The following is a 17,830-nucleotide window of genomic DNA, read 5'->3' as shown; positions in this document are numbered from 1 at the left end:
GCCTGAGACGTCCATTGTCCTGCTTGCTGCTGTGTTTCCCGACCCCTTTGCTATTTCTTGAATTTTCAAAAGATGTCCCTCCAGACGAAAATGAAGAACTTTTTTTTTTTTTTTTCAGTTTTCTTTAAGACCATCTACTGATGCCACCTGTTAGGTCCCTCGGGAGAGCTAAGGGGCATGTTCTACAAACCCCCTCCCCACCCCGTGCACAATCGAAAGTGTTCTGTTTTCCCCACAGCCCCATATTTGATTGGCACCGTTTTTTTATTAAAACAGGATTTTCCCTCTTCTGATTTTGGGAGTAAACCTGGAATGGGCCAGGAAGGGTTTCTGGGAGCGGTATTACCGAGGTAGGTTAGTAGTTGTATGATGCTGATGTTTGTGTGGTCATCAAAACTTTAGTGTTTTTCATAAAAGATAGAATTGTTGAATCCAGGGCATTCCAAGACTAAATATGGCTTCAGTGTCATGCTCAGTAATCAGATAACAATTACACAGAGTTCCACTGGTTGGAAAGATTTTTCCCTTACATTGTCATTGAGTACTTACTGGACCTCATTTAATCTTAAAGCCGCCCTAAAGTAGGTATTATGACATCTCCCATTTTACAACTGAGGAAACTAAGTAAACTCATCGTAATAAATTAGTAACTGAGCCTGGCCCTCTCTTGTCTGTCTTCTGATTTTAACCTCATATGTTTTCTCCTGTACACAAATGCCTGTAAATTAAAGAGGTCTCCTATTCAGGAAAAGCACTAGCTTCTCAACCTCAATCCTACTGACTATACCAATGTGTCTTGTTGACTCGCAAAAAAAAATCTTAGAAATACTCAGTATTGGAGTGAAAACTCAGACTTCAAAGTACTTTCAAAAAAGTACTTCAAAGAGTACTTTGAATCTGCAGTGTTTACCCTCATAAAGTATGATTATCTGCTCAGGTTGGGGACTCACTAAGAATTAAAAAAAATTTGATGTGGATAGAGGAATAAAAGATGTGATCTGTGATGTTTTTTCTTCATGCATTCTTACCTCTGTCTTCCTTTCCTGACACTCAGACACTCCTTTCCTCACCCTGGAAAGATTCTTGTCAAGAATTCCATACACAGAGATTGTGAGGCAATTATCAATATAACCTGGATGTGATTTTTTTTTAGTTTTATATAATAAAAATGAAGTGTGAGTTAACTATTGGAATTGTCATAAAGGTCAGTAATGGGTGGAAGTAGAACTTGGCCTAAAAAGTAGACTTTAATTTCTATGGAAACTTTCCTCTATTTAAAAGATAATTTATATATTACTTAAGATGAGAAAATAAATTATAAAGACTTATATCCTCTTTCATAAAAACACTTGTACTCTATTTAAGTGGAGGCATTGAGAAAAGGTAGCTAAAACAGGGTTTTGAAAGGTAGCAAATTAAGTTGGGGGCAATTATATTTTTCACGTGGGTGTTTCAGCACATATGTTTTGCATTAATTGCCGCAATAAATTCTGTTAACCTGGCAAAGAGCAAAAATAGCATATTGATGACATCAGGCTTTCAAATCAGAAAGCTGCTTTCAGTACCTTGCTTTCTTCTCTGCAACATGAGAAAAAAAGTTTTCAAACATGTTATCCTTTAGGTTCCCAATGAGTTTTCTAACCACTCAAGCTACTGGCACATTTTCCATGAGCAAAAGCAAAGGCTTAGCAACAAACTTTTGTTTTCTCACTTCTGATGGATTAGAATCAACAACTGTTTTCCCTACTATTTAGTGTTCTAGTTCATATATGATTTTGCAGAGCTCTCTCAAGTCAAGAAAATGTAAACGTGACTTCAAAGTCTCCAAACTGAGATGCCTCTTGTTTTAAGACAAAAATTCTTGACAGATTACCCATTGGGGACTGGAGCAAGGGGAGAAGCCTGGGTTAATTTTATTGCTGATAAGTCTATTTAATCAACATGAAAATGGTTTCATCTTGAATTTTCTATATATTCACAAAGGGGAGGTTAATTTATCGTCTTTCAAATAATAAAGATAGACCAATAAACTCTGCAGGTCCAGTAAAAAAATAACACGCATCCCTCCCCACCCCCGCCCCCTCCCTTGATAAAAAATGAGACTTTAAAATTTATTTTTCGCCAGTGATAAAGTTAGTTGGTTTCTAATTAATATGAAATTTAGGCATTCCCTATCTATCTCAGAATGAGTATGGGAAATAGAGAACAGCTTGTTAGTAGTTAACATATACTTTATTTCTTGATTTTCAAACGTAATTTAGCAATAAATAAAATTTCTATAGATTTTAGAAAGTTACATTTTTTTATTGCATATGATAGCAATCTTCACACTGAGAAGTTAGGCTGGGAAGCTGATTTCCAATTGCTTCCTTGCAGATTGTCTAAATAATCCTCTGGTTAAGCAGAACAACACTCTGAGGAAAAGTCTATGTGCAACACTGTGTGTGAGTGTGTGTATGTATGTGTGTGTGTGCGCATGTGTGTGACCAACAGTATTGTCCCCTTACGTAACTGAACCATTCCCTTTAAATTTTTCTTTCCAAAGGTGATCCTTTGGAAACTTAAGTTTTACTACCCTAGCCCTAGTGAAAACATTAGAACTCTACATTTAATTTCAAAGGCATAAATTTAAAAAACATTAAAATGAATTAAGAAAAATGTTAAAAAAATTAACTCATCTTTCATACTACAATAATTTGGTTTATTTACCAAACAGTGCACACCTGAGAATTAGTTACTGGATTTTGGAAAAGAAGGTTATCGACATGTTGAAAGGCCTTGAAGATAACAGCTTAGTTGGGACAGGTGACTACAAAATGAATACTTACATAAAAAAACTTTTAACATAGACGTGAAAGTTATAAAAAGTGCATTATGAATCTTTACAGAAGATTAGCTGCCTAAAACAGAGTCCCTGGAATATAAGGAAGATTTTTTTAAAAAGATAAAGTTAGTAATAACAATAAATTAGTAAAAAGAAAGGGAGAAGACTAAATGATTTGCCTAATTTCCTGTGATAGGGATAATTATAACCCAGATTTTTTTTTTTACTGCATATATCTAGAAAACTTTATAAATAATTTGAATGAATGCATAATAAATACATATACAAGTAAAAAGCACTTTTGAAAGAACCAAACATTCAGAAATAGCTATTTTAATAAGCACATATCTAAGCTCAATGTAAATTCTGTGTGAACGTATACATGCACACACGTGTGTGTATTGGAAATGCACATGATTGAATATCAAAAAAGACCATCCCAAAATAGAAGCTTCTATAGGTGCTATTCATATTATGACTACACTACCAAGAAAAAAACTGAGATTTGTCTGAATTCTGCATTCTCTTGCAGTGATAAATGAAGTTTCCTGACCACCACAGCACTAATTGTTTGATACTTTCCATTGACACTATGCTCCTAATATGAAAAATAAAGGGCTAGAGTTTTGAATTAAACTGATAGGCATGTGGCACTTCACTGGATCCTTTGTGGGCCTTTATAAAGACCCATATTTATACATTGAAGAGTTTGTTTATATGTGTGTGTGTATATGTCTGTAGACAACAGTCATGGTGTATGACATAAAGTCTAGATGTAGATATCCTCTAGAATATGATGAAGTCAAAGCTATATCCTGATTTTAATTTTCCAGAAATTTAAACCAATTTATTCTGCATTATGCTTCTTTTAAAATTAAAAAAAGTTTTGTGATATAAAAATGTCCAAAGAATGTTTTTAAATTGAAATTTAATTTGATCACTACACTTTTTGTTCCCTACGTTAAAATTTGAATCCTTATATCCAAGGGACTTACAAGCACATTTTTATTTTGAAAATAACTACTATATTAGAATTGTTTTGTAGGCCACCTTCTACATTCTATTCCATTTTCATAGCCATTGTTCAAACCCTGACTAAACAGGTAGCTTACATTTAGTAGTCAAAGGTTAATAATCAAGCGATATAATAAAAAATATATACCAAGACAGCCTGAATTTATGGTGTGAAGGCAAAATATATGTGCTAATGCTTGAGCACCTATTTGCCCTAATGATTATTTATATAATTTCAAATTGAAGGATATATTTTCATTTTTCACTTTTTAACCTGTCAAAGAAGTCCTTTCAAAGTAGAAATAAACAAATGTTTCTGTTCTAGAACACTTTAAAAAGCTAAAATGTGTTGAAAAAGTACAATGTTTACATAATCATTAATGTTCTACTTTTAGTACCTTACATTTTGGGAAACACATTTCACTTGTCTAAATGATTCATAATACAGGTTGACAATGCACAGAAGCAAAGAGACCTGCTATTCTAGGGACCATTATCAAAGCTGAGGTTGTTAATGTAGTAAAACCTCATTGACAGTAGAACATCCCCACTCATTTATTTGAAAGAATTATTTTGTTATAAGAACACATTCCCAAGGGTTATTTTAATAGCTGTTTTCTCCATAAGAGTATTAATATCAGAGTGACCTTCAGGTTTCTCAGATTAAAAAGAAAAAAATAGAAAATTTTAACACTTTAGAAGCAACACAGAGTTAACATTTACTAAAGTAATCCAAGTTGCAAGTGGAATTTTGGTCTGTGTTTCTGTTATTTCCTTGAGCTGCTCTAGTCATGAGAACACAAGACATCTTACTGTAAGACTATGTTTTGATTCCAACGACTTCTTCCTGCTGTTGGCAAAGATTGAGATGAGGCAGCTAATTACAGTTTCTTCTTTAATTAGGACCTGCCTGTATAGAAGTTAATCTAAAATTATTGCCCAGGAAGAAAAGCTAATAAGAAAAATTTGATAGTATACCACCTTGTCCAGAAATCTGCTTGTATCCCATAAATAAGCCATTGATACCATGCAACAAGAGGTTTTTCACAGAAATGTCTAGCACTACACATTTTTAAAAATTTTTACATAATTATTTTTCTTGGTTATTTGATTGAGAAATTATCATAAATTTATACTTCTATGACACAAAATGCCTGTAAAATTTAACATAGATTACAGGAAGTTTTATCTACCCACAATTAATAGATTATAGTTGACTTCATTTATAGTTTAAAACATTTTTATAATTTTTAGTCTGTGAAATACAATATTAATGATCTATTACAAAGACGTTTTAATTATGTTTAGTTAGAAATAAACATAAACAGGAAGCCTATAGGAGCTGTTAACTAAGAATATATAATCCTAGTAGATAAAAGTTATGTTGAAATAGATATGTACATTAATAAAACTGACTTCTCTAAATTTCTTCTCTGTGGCATACCTGGGTGTGTACAGGAAAAATGAAAAGCTGAACTTTGGTGAACTCCTGTCAGAAAATACATCTTGATTTCTTGATTCCATGTTATGGTTGACCAGAGTACCATACAGAGAATTACAACACTGAGATCAAAATGTATTACTTCCTGTATCATTTTCTTCTATTTGCAACATTTAAGTATAACTTAGGAGCAGATTAAAGGACTCTTCTGCTGTCTGTAACCGAGAGCAAAGCTACTCTTTTCATCATAACAGAAAGAGATGAAAATGATAAAGATAAATAGTGTACAAGAAATGTGGCTGGGACAATTACAGTGATGGCACAAACAGGAAAGGAAATATTATTTTTTAGTAAAAACAAGACATAATCAAAGGATGGGTTTGTTTTCTGCTGTAGTGGTTTCATAGTTATTTGCACTTGGTTATAAAAGCACCTTATAACTGAAGGTTTTACAAGAAAACATGTCTTTTATTACAAGTCTGAAATTCTTTAGCCATTAAACCCTACTGTTCACCTTGACATTTCTAAATGTTTTCTTAAATGCAGCTATAGCATTACCGCAAAACATAGATATGTTATTGAATAATTGAAATGATCTTCCACTTCAGTAAGAAATTGTGGCATTTAATTTTAAAAATTATTTTAGTACTGTCTGTATATTTGCAGCACTTAATCTAAAAGATGTGAATATTTGTTTAACTCTTAGTCTTTCTAAGTGGACAGATAGCCACTATGAATCAGAATTTTGAAATGCTCTTGAAAAATCATGGTGTGTTAATGATTCTTTAAATGTAAAACTCCAGAAATTTATACCTAAAGTTTTTAATCTGTCCTTACTAAATGAGAACATTTGTTGCAAAATGTTATTTTAATGACTGAGTCCTTTAAAATGTTTTAATGAATTCTTATTAGTAAGAAGGGAAGGTGGTATATAAATTCTTGGCACAGACAATTCTTTTTGACATTGTCAATGCCAGTGAGCAAAGGAGTAGACATTGGATTCTGCCTCTTCATTATCACAGAGGGTAAGAAGGGAAGAGAGAACAAGACTCCTGAGCGTCTTAAATCCATAATTCAGCCAAGTGGGAAAAGTGACAGTAAAGATCAGTGGCAGGAATGACAGCAAGGGTTCCTTCTTTCCAGAAGCACTTACAACCAATATGAGCTAGTTTACCCTATACTTTGTTCTTATTCCTTTACTTCATTCTACGCCTTCTAATTCTCATCAGACACCACACATCATTTTGACCAGCAAATCTCGTGTTAGTGCCCACCTGAAAGCCAATTCAAGGAGACTGAGTGAGGATTCCCTTACTGTTTTCATGAATGTAAACCCCTTCACCTATTTATACATTTTTTTCTATTTAAAAGCAGTGAGACTAGACAGAGTAAAGCATGTGAAAGACATCCAGAACCATATCCATCCAGACTTCCCACAATGATTTTTTTTTGCCAAAAACTCCTATTTATATCTCAAGTGGAGTTCTAACACTTCAAAATGTGTCCAAGTTAAATCACTTTTAGAAGTTAATATATGCTACATAGCTCTTTGAATAGAAAATATTCTGAAATTAATGAAATGACATATTTTCTGTTACAAACCAAAAATATTTGGAAATGAACCATTAGAATATGAAATCTGGTAAGAGAACATTTATATCTTTGGCAAATAACCTAGCATGAGGCAGTCATTAAAGAATTAGTCTATTTATATATTCCCACCTACCCTTAAGAATAATTTCCTAATATTTTTGTTAAAATTCATAATTGTGAACTCAAAAATTTTAGCAATTAAAATAAATATCCCATGTTACAAAGTGTCATTAAAACTCAAGACTGCACTATATTTGTACATCACAACTCTATCTGCCCTGGCATTTGAACAGTGGCGCCACTTGAAAGGCTATGATCAGGTCTACATCGTTTTGGGGAGAGGAAAGCATTGGTAACTAATGTTCTTGCCTGTATCAGTGTGGGGTTTAAGACATCGCATTGCAAGGTTAGATTTAGTCAATGTATCCAGAGACATCACTCACAGCAGGTTGACTTTCAAATTCCATTAACTTTTCTCTTCTTCTTATCTCAATTATGCTGCACTCAAGATTGCTATACAACAGATCACAGGAGACTTGAGGTTTATATGCTGGCAAATTCCAGTCTAGCAACCATTGACTTTAAGTGGCTAGAATGCTTAGACTGTGTTGTTCTTATTTGGCTATAGACAAAAACACTTTATAAACCCCAAATAGGTGCTTTTAAAAAGTGTCTTGATGTCACTTTTCTTCTCTATTAGGCCATATATTGACGGTTGGTTTTCAATACAATTCAGAAGAATTGTATTGGAACTGTTGTTAGATAATATTTTAAGTTTACAAGGACATTGAATCTGTATAGCATGTTATAACCTCAGGTGGCTTTAACTAAATTTATATTATTTGATCATCACGGCAACATTGTGAGATAACCAGTGCAGACCTAATTATGTTTGATAGACAAGCGGATCAGAATCATGAGTAATGCTGCTAATTGTGTGTTCCCTCAATCATGCTAAATGGAATGCACTAAAAATTCAATTTCTGAGGAAATGAAATAAATTTAATTAATCTCTTATACCAAGTTTAATTGACAGTGCAATACAATTCTTTTTGGTTTAGCTTTTCTCCTTTGAGTAGAAGCCAAATGCCGATGTGATAAATCCAGTCCTTTCCCCCCCCATCATTATCATCAGAGAAAACTTAAGGGTATAGTTCTTGAGTAAACAACCTACATTCCAATGAGTAATTTACTAAGTGGAGAAAATATTTATATCTTCCTTGCCTCAAACACTTTTTTCCTCTGGTTATTAATACTGAAATTAAATCAACCATTCATCTTAGCAGGTGGGATAACATATATTCATCATTTAGTACATATTCAATTATTACATACACACAAAAACATTGAATCATTTAAACCCCTGAAGGTATTACAAATGTGATCCAATGATTTATGAATACTGGCCCTGTAAATTCTACAATGCAAATCCTGTGTAAAACTCAGAGAAATCAACCGCTGACTGTGATAGAACCAACAACTGAACTAGGTATGTCTTTATCAGAATAAATGTTGGTAACATACTTTAAAGATGAGGATGTATTCTCATATTTTCAAAAATTCTTTAACATTATATAATCTGAAATGTTATCCGTGACATTAATTGGTAGAAGTTTTTAAAAAAATCATTTTCCAGAGATAATTTCAATATAATTAAGCATACTGTTAATTTCCAAACTGATATCCTGGGAAATAACTCCATTATGGAAATTACACTATGTAATCCATGCAGCAACTATCTTCTTCTTTTATCTAAATATAATTACTTCTCACTGGCATTAATTTATTGTGAGGGGAAAAAAGTTTAATCATTAAAGAATTCCAGTGTAATAGGTTAAGTTTATGTGTTTTTTTTCCTCTGAGAACTTTATCTTTTTTATCTTAATGATTAGGAATTTTTCTTATACTCACCCAGTATACTTATCATCTAACCAGCTAACCAAAAATCTTCTTTCAAAAAGCAGTGCTTGAAAATTTAGAATTCTAACATCAATCAAATATAATTCTTTTTCTTAACATTTATATGATTTATGTTTCCTTTGTAAGAAAATAATTGGGATGATTAAAGAAAGGGTGGTGCTTTTCATGCATCAGGAAGCCCTTTATTGACAACACATGGTCATGTTGTGCTTTGCATGTATTAACATTATGTTTTGATTTGTGAATATATGGAACCCTTCAAAATGACTGTCTGTTATTATATTTATTGATTCACCTGCTCTGGTTCATGTTAATAATACCTGCATATTTTATGTAAACTTCCTCTACATCTTCCATTAATCAATCATGGGGTTGTTTTCTAACTTAGAAGAAGGATGTGGGAAAACTATAGTTTCCATTATTTAACAGATTGACAATCAACATGAGCCCTTTGTTATTAATTAAACTTAAAGTATCTTTTTATATTTTACTTTCTAGTCCATTTCAAATTAATACTCTGTTGAAAATAAAGCATTTGCCTTTCTCTTTTAATAATATATTCAAAATGCAACTACATTCTTGTTATATTTTATTATTCATCAGACTTTTTAATAACTAGCACAAAATTCTGAGTGAAATCATTAGTCTTTGGGTAACAATACCCTTTTTAAAGAAGTAAAGCTTTACAAGGTGCTATTATAATACATATTTTTGCTTTGGCTTCTCAAATTGATAGCTAAGCATTTTGTTCATTACATAAGTACACAATTTATACAGTATTTATTACAGTATGTTTGGTTTTGGCCAGACACAATATGAAGATGCCATATCAAAATATGTACAAAAAGAAATACGATTCATTATGGAAGCATACTTAACTAATTTATAGTGAAATCATGTCAATTTATTAAATTTAATGGTCTTTGCAGTTATTTTGATTTCATGTTAGCATTAATGTTTCCTATTTTGTATTTTTATAGTGTCCTCTTTAAACCTGTAATTATTCTGTCAATATATTAAATATACTATATATATAAACAAACATAAACAGTTTAAAGTCACAGAAACTTTTGATCCCTTAACTTTCCCTGTGGTTGCTTTTCTTTGTAATTCCCTTCTTCTACTCATCATACACATATAATGAGAATGAGCAGAGTCGTGTTTTTTGAACACGTTGATATTATTATATCAGCAACAACAGACAACATTAACTTGACAGAGGTAAATAGAATTCATTCATTTTAACTGTTTTTGTTTATCTGTGTTTTCTTTTAGTCAATCTACTGGATTCAAAAACAATTCAGGGGGAGCTGGGCTGGATCTCCTACCCATCACATGGGGTGAGTTTGGTAAACTATTGAAAGGAACATGATTCTTCTGTCCATTGCCTCTCTTAGAGAGCAGGAGGAATTATTGGGAACAGGAATTCCTGTACTTCTGATGACAAGTTATGTTTATCAGTATATTCAATACATGGACTAAACAGCTTAATATTTGTATCCAATGGAACTATTGAGAGTTTTGAAGTATTTTTTTTCCCCTTCTGAATTGATCAATTGCTTGAATGAACTAACTAAACAGTTTAATTATTACTACCATCATGCAGATGATCTAAGCATGATCACCTAACATTTTTTGTGTGATGTGGTCAAAATAGGTGAGTTGAGGAGATACTCTAAATTTTAAGTACTGTAGAAAGTGTGTATTTGGAGATGGTTGCCTCCAGAGTTGTAGCCTTAAAATCAACTGTGGTGACAGTTCCACATAGGGTAGGTATTTGTGAACAGTATAAGCCTGTGTTGCCTTAATTTCTTTGCTTAAAGTGTCTTCAGTTTGTCTAGATCAGTTTAAAACTGGGCATTTTATTTAGGAAAATATGGCTGCCTTTAAATTCTAAGCACTGTATATACCTTTAATCTTTTGTCAAGCCAGACACAGATTACTAAGGTGTATGGCATTTTGGGACACGAATATTTATGATGAGCCTTTGTGTGAGAAAATTTTCCTTCTCTTTTTTCAGAAAAAAGAGGGTCATACATTTGGAAATTTTTTGTTCCTAGAAAATTGTACAAAAGTTGCCTAAACATATCTGTTTTTTTCCAAGGATAGCCTGTGGAAAATGCAAAGTGCTATTTAGGAATGTTTGTGATAGGAGTAAATGTGTATATTCCTTTTTCTTATAGGCCAGCCTCTTTTCAAAGAGGTTATAATTACTTCGACTTAGTATTGGTGTTCAGTCTTTAGATTTTTGTGCCTAAAAATACTAATTTTTACTACCAGCTTCTTCTTCACCGACGAATGTTTTGCATCAGGGATACTTCATCTATCTGTCATCTTTGTATCTGCTTCTCTTCCTGGTGCACCTTGACACTGACACGATGCCAAAACCTATCACATAATCGGGCCTTGTTTAGTTGCTTAGAAGGGGAGAGTATGAAGTAAGCCAAGGTTTGGTTTTCCCATAGGTTTAAAAGGAATCAAATGGTTAGGGTAAAAGCACATCCTGGGTAGTCATAACGAATGAGTTGAAACTCAGGATTGAGCTGGAAAACTCATTTAAAACTCATCATCCAAAACTCAAACCTAACTTTAATTTTGATTTTAGAAATTTGAGTCTTTCATTACTCCATTAGATAACATATCATAGAAACTTGCTGCCTAAGGAGATATGAAAAGCAAAAACCATACTGACACTTTACATATAGATATACATTGTAAACAATAAGTTAACTTGTATATCAAAGCAGCAGTCTACCTCTTATTTTCCTTTAAAGAAGGTATAAAGAAAACACATCTCTCCATGTTGAGAATTTGGGGAAATGAATTCATTTACCTTGTTAATCTCATAGATTTTATGATGAACAAAGTTCACACTTTTACTTCCAGAGAAATGTTGGGTGGGGAGGGATGTTCTAGAACCCTGCCACACACAGTTGTGCACGTGCACCAACCAGCAGAGTCAAAACCTGGGAGATTCTTAGAAATGCAGGCTGTCAGGCCCCACTCCAGATGAATCAGAATCGGCATCTTAACACGGTCCCAGGTGATTCCTAAGCACATTAAATTTAAGAAACACTCCTCAGGGTAACTGGCCTCTTGACTTTTCCCATCTCTTGCCCAGTTTCCTACCTCCTTTCTCCTAGGAATCGCTTATGGTTTTCTCATGAACAGTTTTCAGTCTCTCCTTTAGCCTCAGAAAGCTGACCTCAGGCGCTCCGGCCTCCTCTTCATTGCTTTCCTGGTTGATCTTCTTGCAGCTGTTACTTCACTATTTCAGATGCATTAAATGGCCTAAAACAGCTAGTCAGGTTCTCCAAGCTTATCATTAAAACCAGCAGGGAGAAAAAAAAAAAAAAAATCTCCCCAACAGATCATGATGTTTATAATACCTTAAGCTCCAAATGATTAAAATAAAAGAAAAACCAAGTATGTGAATTATTGTCCTGGGGTGATTTGTAGTACATTTTTCCTTTAAATCTTCCCCCTGTATTATGTTAGCCATAATGTTCATGAGGAAATAAGTAGCACTAATTTAGAAAATGTGACATTAATATTCATTTCTTTTTGAGAAACTGATGCTATTCTTGAGTGAAAGCTCAATTTTTGAGTCAATTTAAGTTTGGGATTTAACATCTTTGTTTGTATGATTGTTTGTGCCTTTAGATTCAATTAATCATTTTTATTGCCTAATCGTTGTCATTTTCAATTTGACAAGGATAGAGGAATTTTGTGTTTGTTTTGGTTTTAAAGGGAATAGATAGTTAAATCAGTACTGATATCTATGATGCAAGCTTTTCCATAAAAAAATGAAGCGATAGCTGGAAACAACTTTGAACTAGTCATTGTTTTAATTAATTAACCCCAATAAGTAAAAGTGCATCTGTTTGCAGGTTAACTAAAATATAAATATAAACCTTGGAGGAAAAAATTTTAACAATGTCAGACCATACTGAATTACTGAAATATCCCACTCTCTTCTTCTTTTCTTTCTTTCTTTTTTTTTTGGTGAGAACATTTAAGTCCTGCTCTTAGCAAATTTCAATTTTATGATATAGTGTTATCAGCTACAGTCACCATGTTATACATTAGATCCTCAGGCCTTATTCATTGTATAGCTGAAAGTTTGTACCCCTTTACCAACCTCTCCCTATATACCCCACCCTCACCACTTTTCTACTCTGTTTCTATGGATTTTTTTTTTTTTTTTTAAGATTCCACATATGAGTGATACCACGCAATATTTGTTTTTCTCTGTCTGGCTTATTTCACTTAGTGTAATGCCCTCAAGCTCCATCCGTGTTGTCACAAACGGCATGGAAAATCCTGCACTTTTGGTTTAGGGCAGTGGTTCTCCATGTGATGAGGGGTAGATAAGGGGGGAGGCAATTCTGATTTTGCCCCATGGGGATATTTGTGTGGAGATATGCTGGTTGTCACAACTGGGAAGGCAGGGCACTACTGGCATCTAGTGTGGAAGACCAGGCGTCCTGCTAGTCATTGTACAAAAAACAGGGCAGCAAAGAATGATCTGGTCCAAAACGACAGCATCCAGGTTGAGAAACCCTTGCTTAGGGTTTGGATAATGAAGCTCTCCACCAGGAGCTATGGTCACTGAAAAGATCTTGGGGACTGCCAGCAACTTCTCTAAGTCCCAACGATACTCCCATTAGAAGCTCTAAATTCCAAATCTCTTGAAATATAAATTTTAAGAAATAAGCCAATAATTCATTCCAAATTTGAAATGAATCTTTCATGGAATGATTATATCACATGAACCATATAAAATTAATGTATTTTGGGGAAAATTGTCAAGAGTGACCCATTCCTTCATGTATATGCTTTTCTATTTCTATTTACCCTCTTCCCCAGAGATACATTCACTCATAAAACCTTACAATTAACCTATGCTATTTTCTTGGGAGGATTACTTCTATCTCTATTTTCAAATGGTGCTTCAAATCTTAGAGGAAACCTGGTAGAAAAGTATGGTACTATACTATTAGGCATGGGACAAATTCCCCAAATAAGTATCTGTGAAGAAGTTTAATGAAACTTTGGTTTTCTCTAAATGAATTTCATGAAAATAATACTCAAACTTGTAAACTGAAATTATCAAGGGGGTCATGAACAGCTGTTCATTTTTCAGTAGAAGAGTTTTATTTGACATGGATATTTTCTGGTACTAAGTTTGTTCACTTTAGTAAATTAGACAAGAATTAACCTTCTCTGGCCTTGTAAACTATGAATTATAATTTTTGAATTCTGGGCTTAATTATCTTCAGAAATTTTAGTAAATTATTCAATAGTTTGAATATTCTTTGATTTAGAGGACAATCAACATATATCAAAGCCCATATATGTTGCTGGGTTACAATCTAGAAAGAGTCCTTGGTTTACACATGACTAGTACTTAAATTGATTGATTGACTGACAGTGTCTTAGTCTATGTATCACTCCAGAGAAGGGATTAAAGGGAGGGAGGCTACATAGTTTTCACTTAGAATAGTATTGAGATGATGGTCAAGCAGTACAAAGGCATGAAGAACCTGGACTCAAAGAAACTCAAGTAAGGAGAAGAGAATGAAGAGAGGGTTGGGTGGGGGCGGCGGTATAGAGAAAGAATAGTCTGAAATGAGAAGTCTCAAAATCAACAGTTGCAGATTTTTAAAAAATTTTATACCACTCCCCCTCTTTTCAATTCTTTTAAATTTTTTCCCTAAAGGTTTCCTTAGCTATTTATTGGTGTCTTAACAGTGATAATCTACTTAAATAAAAAACACTCTTCTGGCAAATAGATGGCCCATTGGTTGCTCATCGAGTATCTGTACCCTGGCTTTTCCTTGCTGATGGAACACTGAAATTATTCAGGTTTTCACCCTCCCATGTGTTCCCGGAAAATGACCCCTCTGCCACTTTGCAGGGTGAATATTGATTTATCTGAGAGCAAATCATGATAATTACAGTCATTTTGCCAGTGATTGGTTTAGGCAAGAGTAAGTGAAGCCAATAAGACTGGAACAGAATTCCAATGACTTCTGGGAAAGGTTTCCTTCCAATAAAAAGAGATGGGAAGAGGCCAGGTGCTTTGTGCCTCTGGGTTTGCCCTGTGATGGCCCAATGTCCAATCTGGAGCACCTGCACTCCCTTAATGGCCAGAAAGGTGGAACCCAGAGAGCATTAGAGAGACCAGCCTGGAACCCTGACATCTTAGAACCACTGAGTTACATGGAAAAATACGTGTTCCCTGTTAAATTCATTCTTTTTGTATTTCTCATACTTTCCAGTTAAAGGCCTCCTGATAGAATCCAATGTTTTATCTCCTGGTCAAATACCCTAATTTCTAAATTGAGGCTATGGAAATGCATAATTCTATCCTACAATGTTATTTGTATTTTCCCAGGTTATCTTTTTTGTGCTTTAGTATGAAGTCAAAGAAAACAGGCAGAATAGTAAAATAGAATAAGCACGTCATGTAGAATTGGCTCATCTGCATTTGAATTCTGGCTCTGTCATTTATTGCAGTATGATCTAATACAGGCCTATTAACCTTCATTAACACTTATCCTCACTTTTAAACAAGGGATAACAGTAATTTCTATGTCACAGCACTTTATAGTGAATGACACTTGAACAAATGAGATGTTGCTATGTATCTATCTATGAATAAGTGTATATATACTAATGTATGTAAAAGAGATATACAAATATCATTTCTTAATCTTAGATAAATTTTACGGTTTTCCCATTCTAATCCAAAACCTTTTGGTAAATTCATTGATATGTCTGCTTAAATCTCAGTCTACACTTGATGTCTGGGAGTTGAATTTTGGGGAAAGAAAATTGATAGTGTTGCCTGAGGTGCCAGCAAACACATCTTCTCAATTAAGAGCCCAAAATATTGCCTTTGACAACACATGATTGTTATTTCATTGAATCTGCACAGATAAAAGTTCGCATATAATCTTGAACTACATTTTGAATTGAAAGAATCAAAATAAGGTAAATTGGGTGTCCAATTTATTTTAAATTTTTAATAATTTTTAGAATTTTTTAGAATTTCCTCAAAATACTATTTTTCTTCAGGGAGACCTTCTATTTCTCATATGCTACCCTTCTGGCACCCCCAGACTAGGACAGAACACCTATTAAGCTCATCTGCCTTGTTCTTTGTTGTACCTCTACAGCTTGTAATTATACATTACTGCAGTGATTTCATTGATATTTATTTCAGCCTGGAAACTGAAAGCTCTTTGAGACCAATTCCTATTTCATGAAATTCTCCCTTTTATTCTCCTCGTTTAAAGTTCTTGGATTAGTTGTCCATAAATTAAAATTACCTGAATAAATGCATAATAAAAGCTTTCCAAAACAAGAAACTAATAATTTTGAGACATTTTAAATCTTGATAAACTAATATTGATTTTGCATTTGTTGAGAAAATTTGATGATTTCTAGTCTGTTATTTTAAATGGTATCTGGTAATGACTTCACTCTCTTTTCAGTGGCATAAACTTAAGTAAAATTATAATATATACATACTATAGTATATATATTGTATATATATAAATATATATTACAGATATATAATATACAAACATACAAATATAATAGTGTAGATATATGTCTATGTCTATATTACATATGTTATTTTTTGTACTAGCAGAGCTATTTAGTTAAATGTATTTCGAAAATACTACAAGCCTATGAATTGGAAGTTAACTGAAAAAGAAAACTAGCTAAAGACAGCTCTATATTGAAAATTATATAGGTTGTCCTCTAAGAGTAAAAAGCTAGGATCCTGCAAGTAAATTCCATTTAACTAAAACTAGAAATGTTTAGAATTGAATGAATCATAGAGAGTAATAGAAATAATAAAAATACTCTCTAAAACAAGTTTCCAGTATAGTATAATGTGCCTTCGATATTGGAATTATTGCTATTTGTGAAGTCTGGATTCTAAAAGTCTTATCTGCTGGATTTCTAGCTTTCACTTTATGAATGGTGTCTAAAATGCAGGAAGAATATTTTGACAACTGGGTGTCAACAATAACCACCTGGGGCTTTGCCTTTATGAATCACAGTCCAAATTCTGCTTCATATGCTGAATAGTCCATCCAGGAAAATCAAATTATTCACATATGTGATATGTGATTCTTGGTGATTGAAATTTTTCTGCCTAGAATGAACAATGCTATATATTTTAAATGTGTCACTTTTACCTATTGCGCTAACCTTTCAAGGAAGGTTGTCTGATCAATTAGAAAAACATGATAAAGTTTCATAGGTTTTTTTAACCTTTCCTTGAAACAAAATACACCATAAAAGAAGGGGGCATGTGGATAAGTGGTAGAAATCAGCAAAGATAGAATTTATTATAGCAACATTTAATTTATAAAAATTAAAATGTTATCTTGTATTTGTTTTAACAGAATTTTTATTAGTGCTTAAAGAATAGAAAACATTTTCCATTGTTAATGTTGTATATTTCTATGTGAATCTTCCTCTCTGCAACAAAGTATTGTTTGTTTATATTTTGGGGGTTTGGATTAGAATTTTTTAAATATGACATGTAATGTACTTTGCTTCTTTTACTTTGATGTATAGCTTTGTGGGATTTAAAGTAGAGGAGATCTGAAACATATTTGGATGGGTTTATTTACTTCAGCTTTGCTCACAAATTTGTGCTACATGATTCTTACTTAACATACAGTAACTATAAAGTTAAATAAAAAGCTAAGATATATTTAAATAATTTTCATCTCTAATTTGAATGTTTAAATATTTCATAAATTTATTAAGATCATTTCATATTTGTTTTTTAAAGTAGCTTTTTAGAAAATTCAAATCAAAAACAAAGTTTTGCTTCTAGTGATTTCTCATATTAATAGCATTTTTAAAAAATAATAACTTTTTGACACCAAAATTTTTTACTTTGTGCAACTTCAAGTGAATGTAGTTTCTAATCAAAAACGAATGGTTATTAAAATAAAAGTAACCAAAATATAGATATTAAACTTAAAAAAATAATGACTTTCATA

General features: G+C 32.9%; 1 protein-coding gene across 3 annotated transcripts in view; it reads left to right on the top strand.

Annotated features, from left to right (window-relative positions):
• The window catches only part of EPHA3 (EPH receptor A3), a 365,584-nt gene that overhangs the window by 7,521 nt on the left and 340,233 nt on the right, over positions 1 to 17,830 (top strand). For all 3 annotated transcript variants that reach the window (XM_057545924.1, XM_057545923.1, XM_057545922.1), the window contains exon 2: positions 10,068 to 10,132. In XM_057545924.1, the coding sequence (XP_057401907.1) occupies positions 10,068 to 10,132 (65 nt within the window). The remainder of the gene's footprint in view (positions 1 to 10,067; positions 10,133 to 17,830) is intronic.

Source organism: Balaenoptera acutorostrata, chromosome 4 (genome assembly GCF_949987535.1).
Source record: "Balaenoptera acutorostrata chromosome 4, mBalAcu1.1, whole genome shotgun sequence".
Lineage (NCBI taxonomy): Eukaryota > Metazoa > Chordata > Mammalia > Artiodactyla > Balaenopteridae > Balaenoptera > Balaenoptera acutorostrata.
This window is presented reverse-complemented; position numbering and strand designations above follow the sequence as displayed.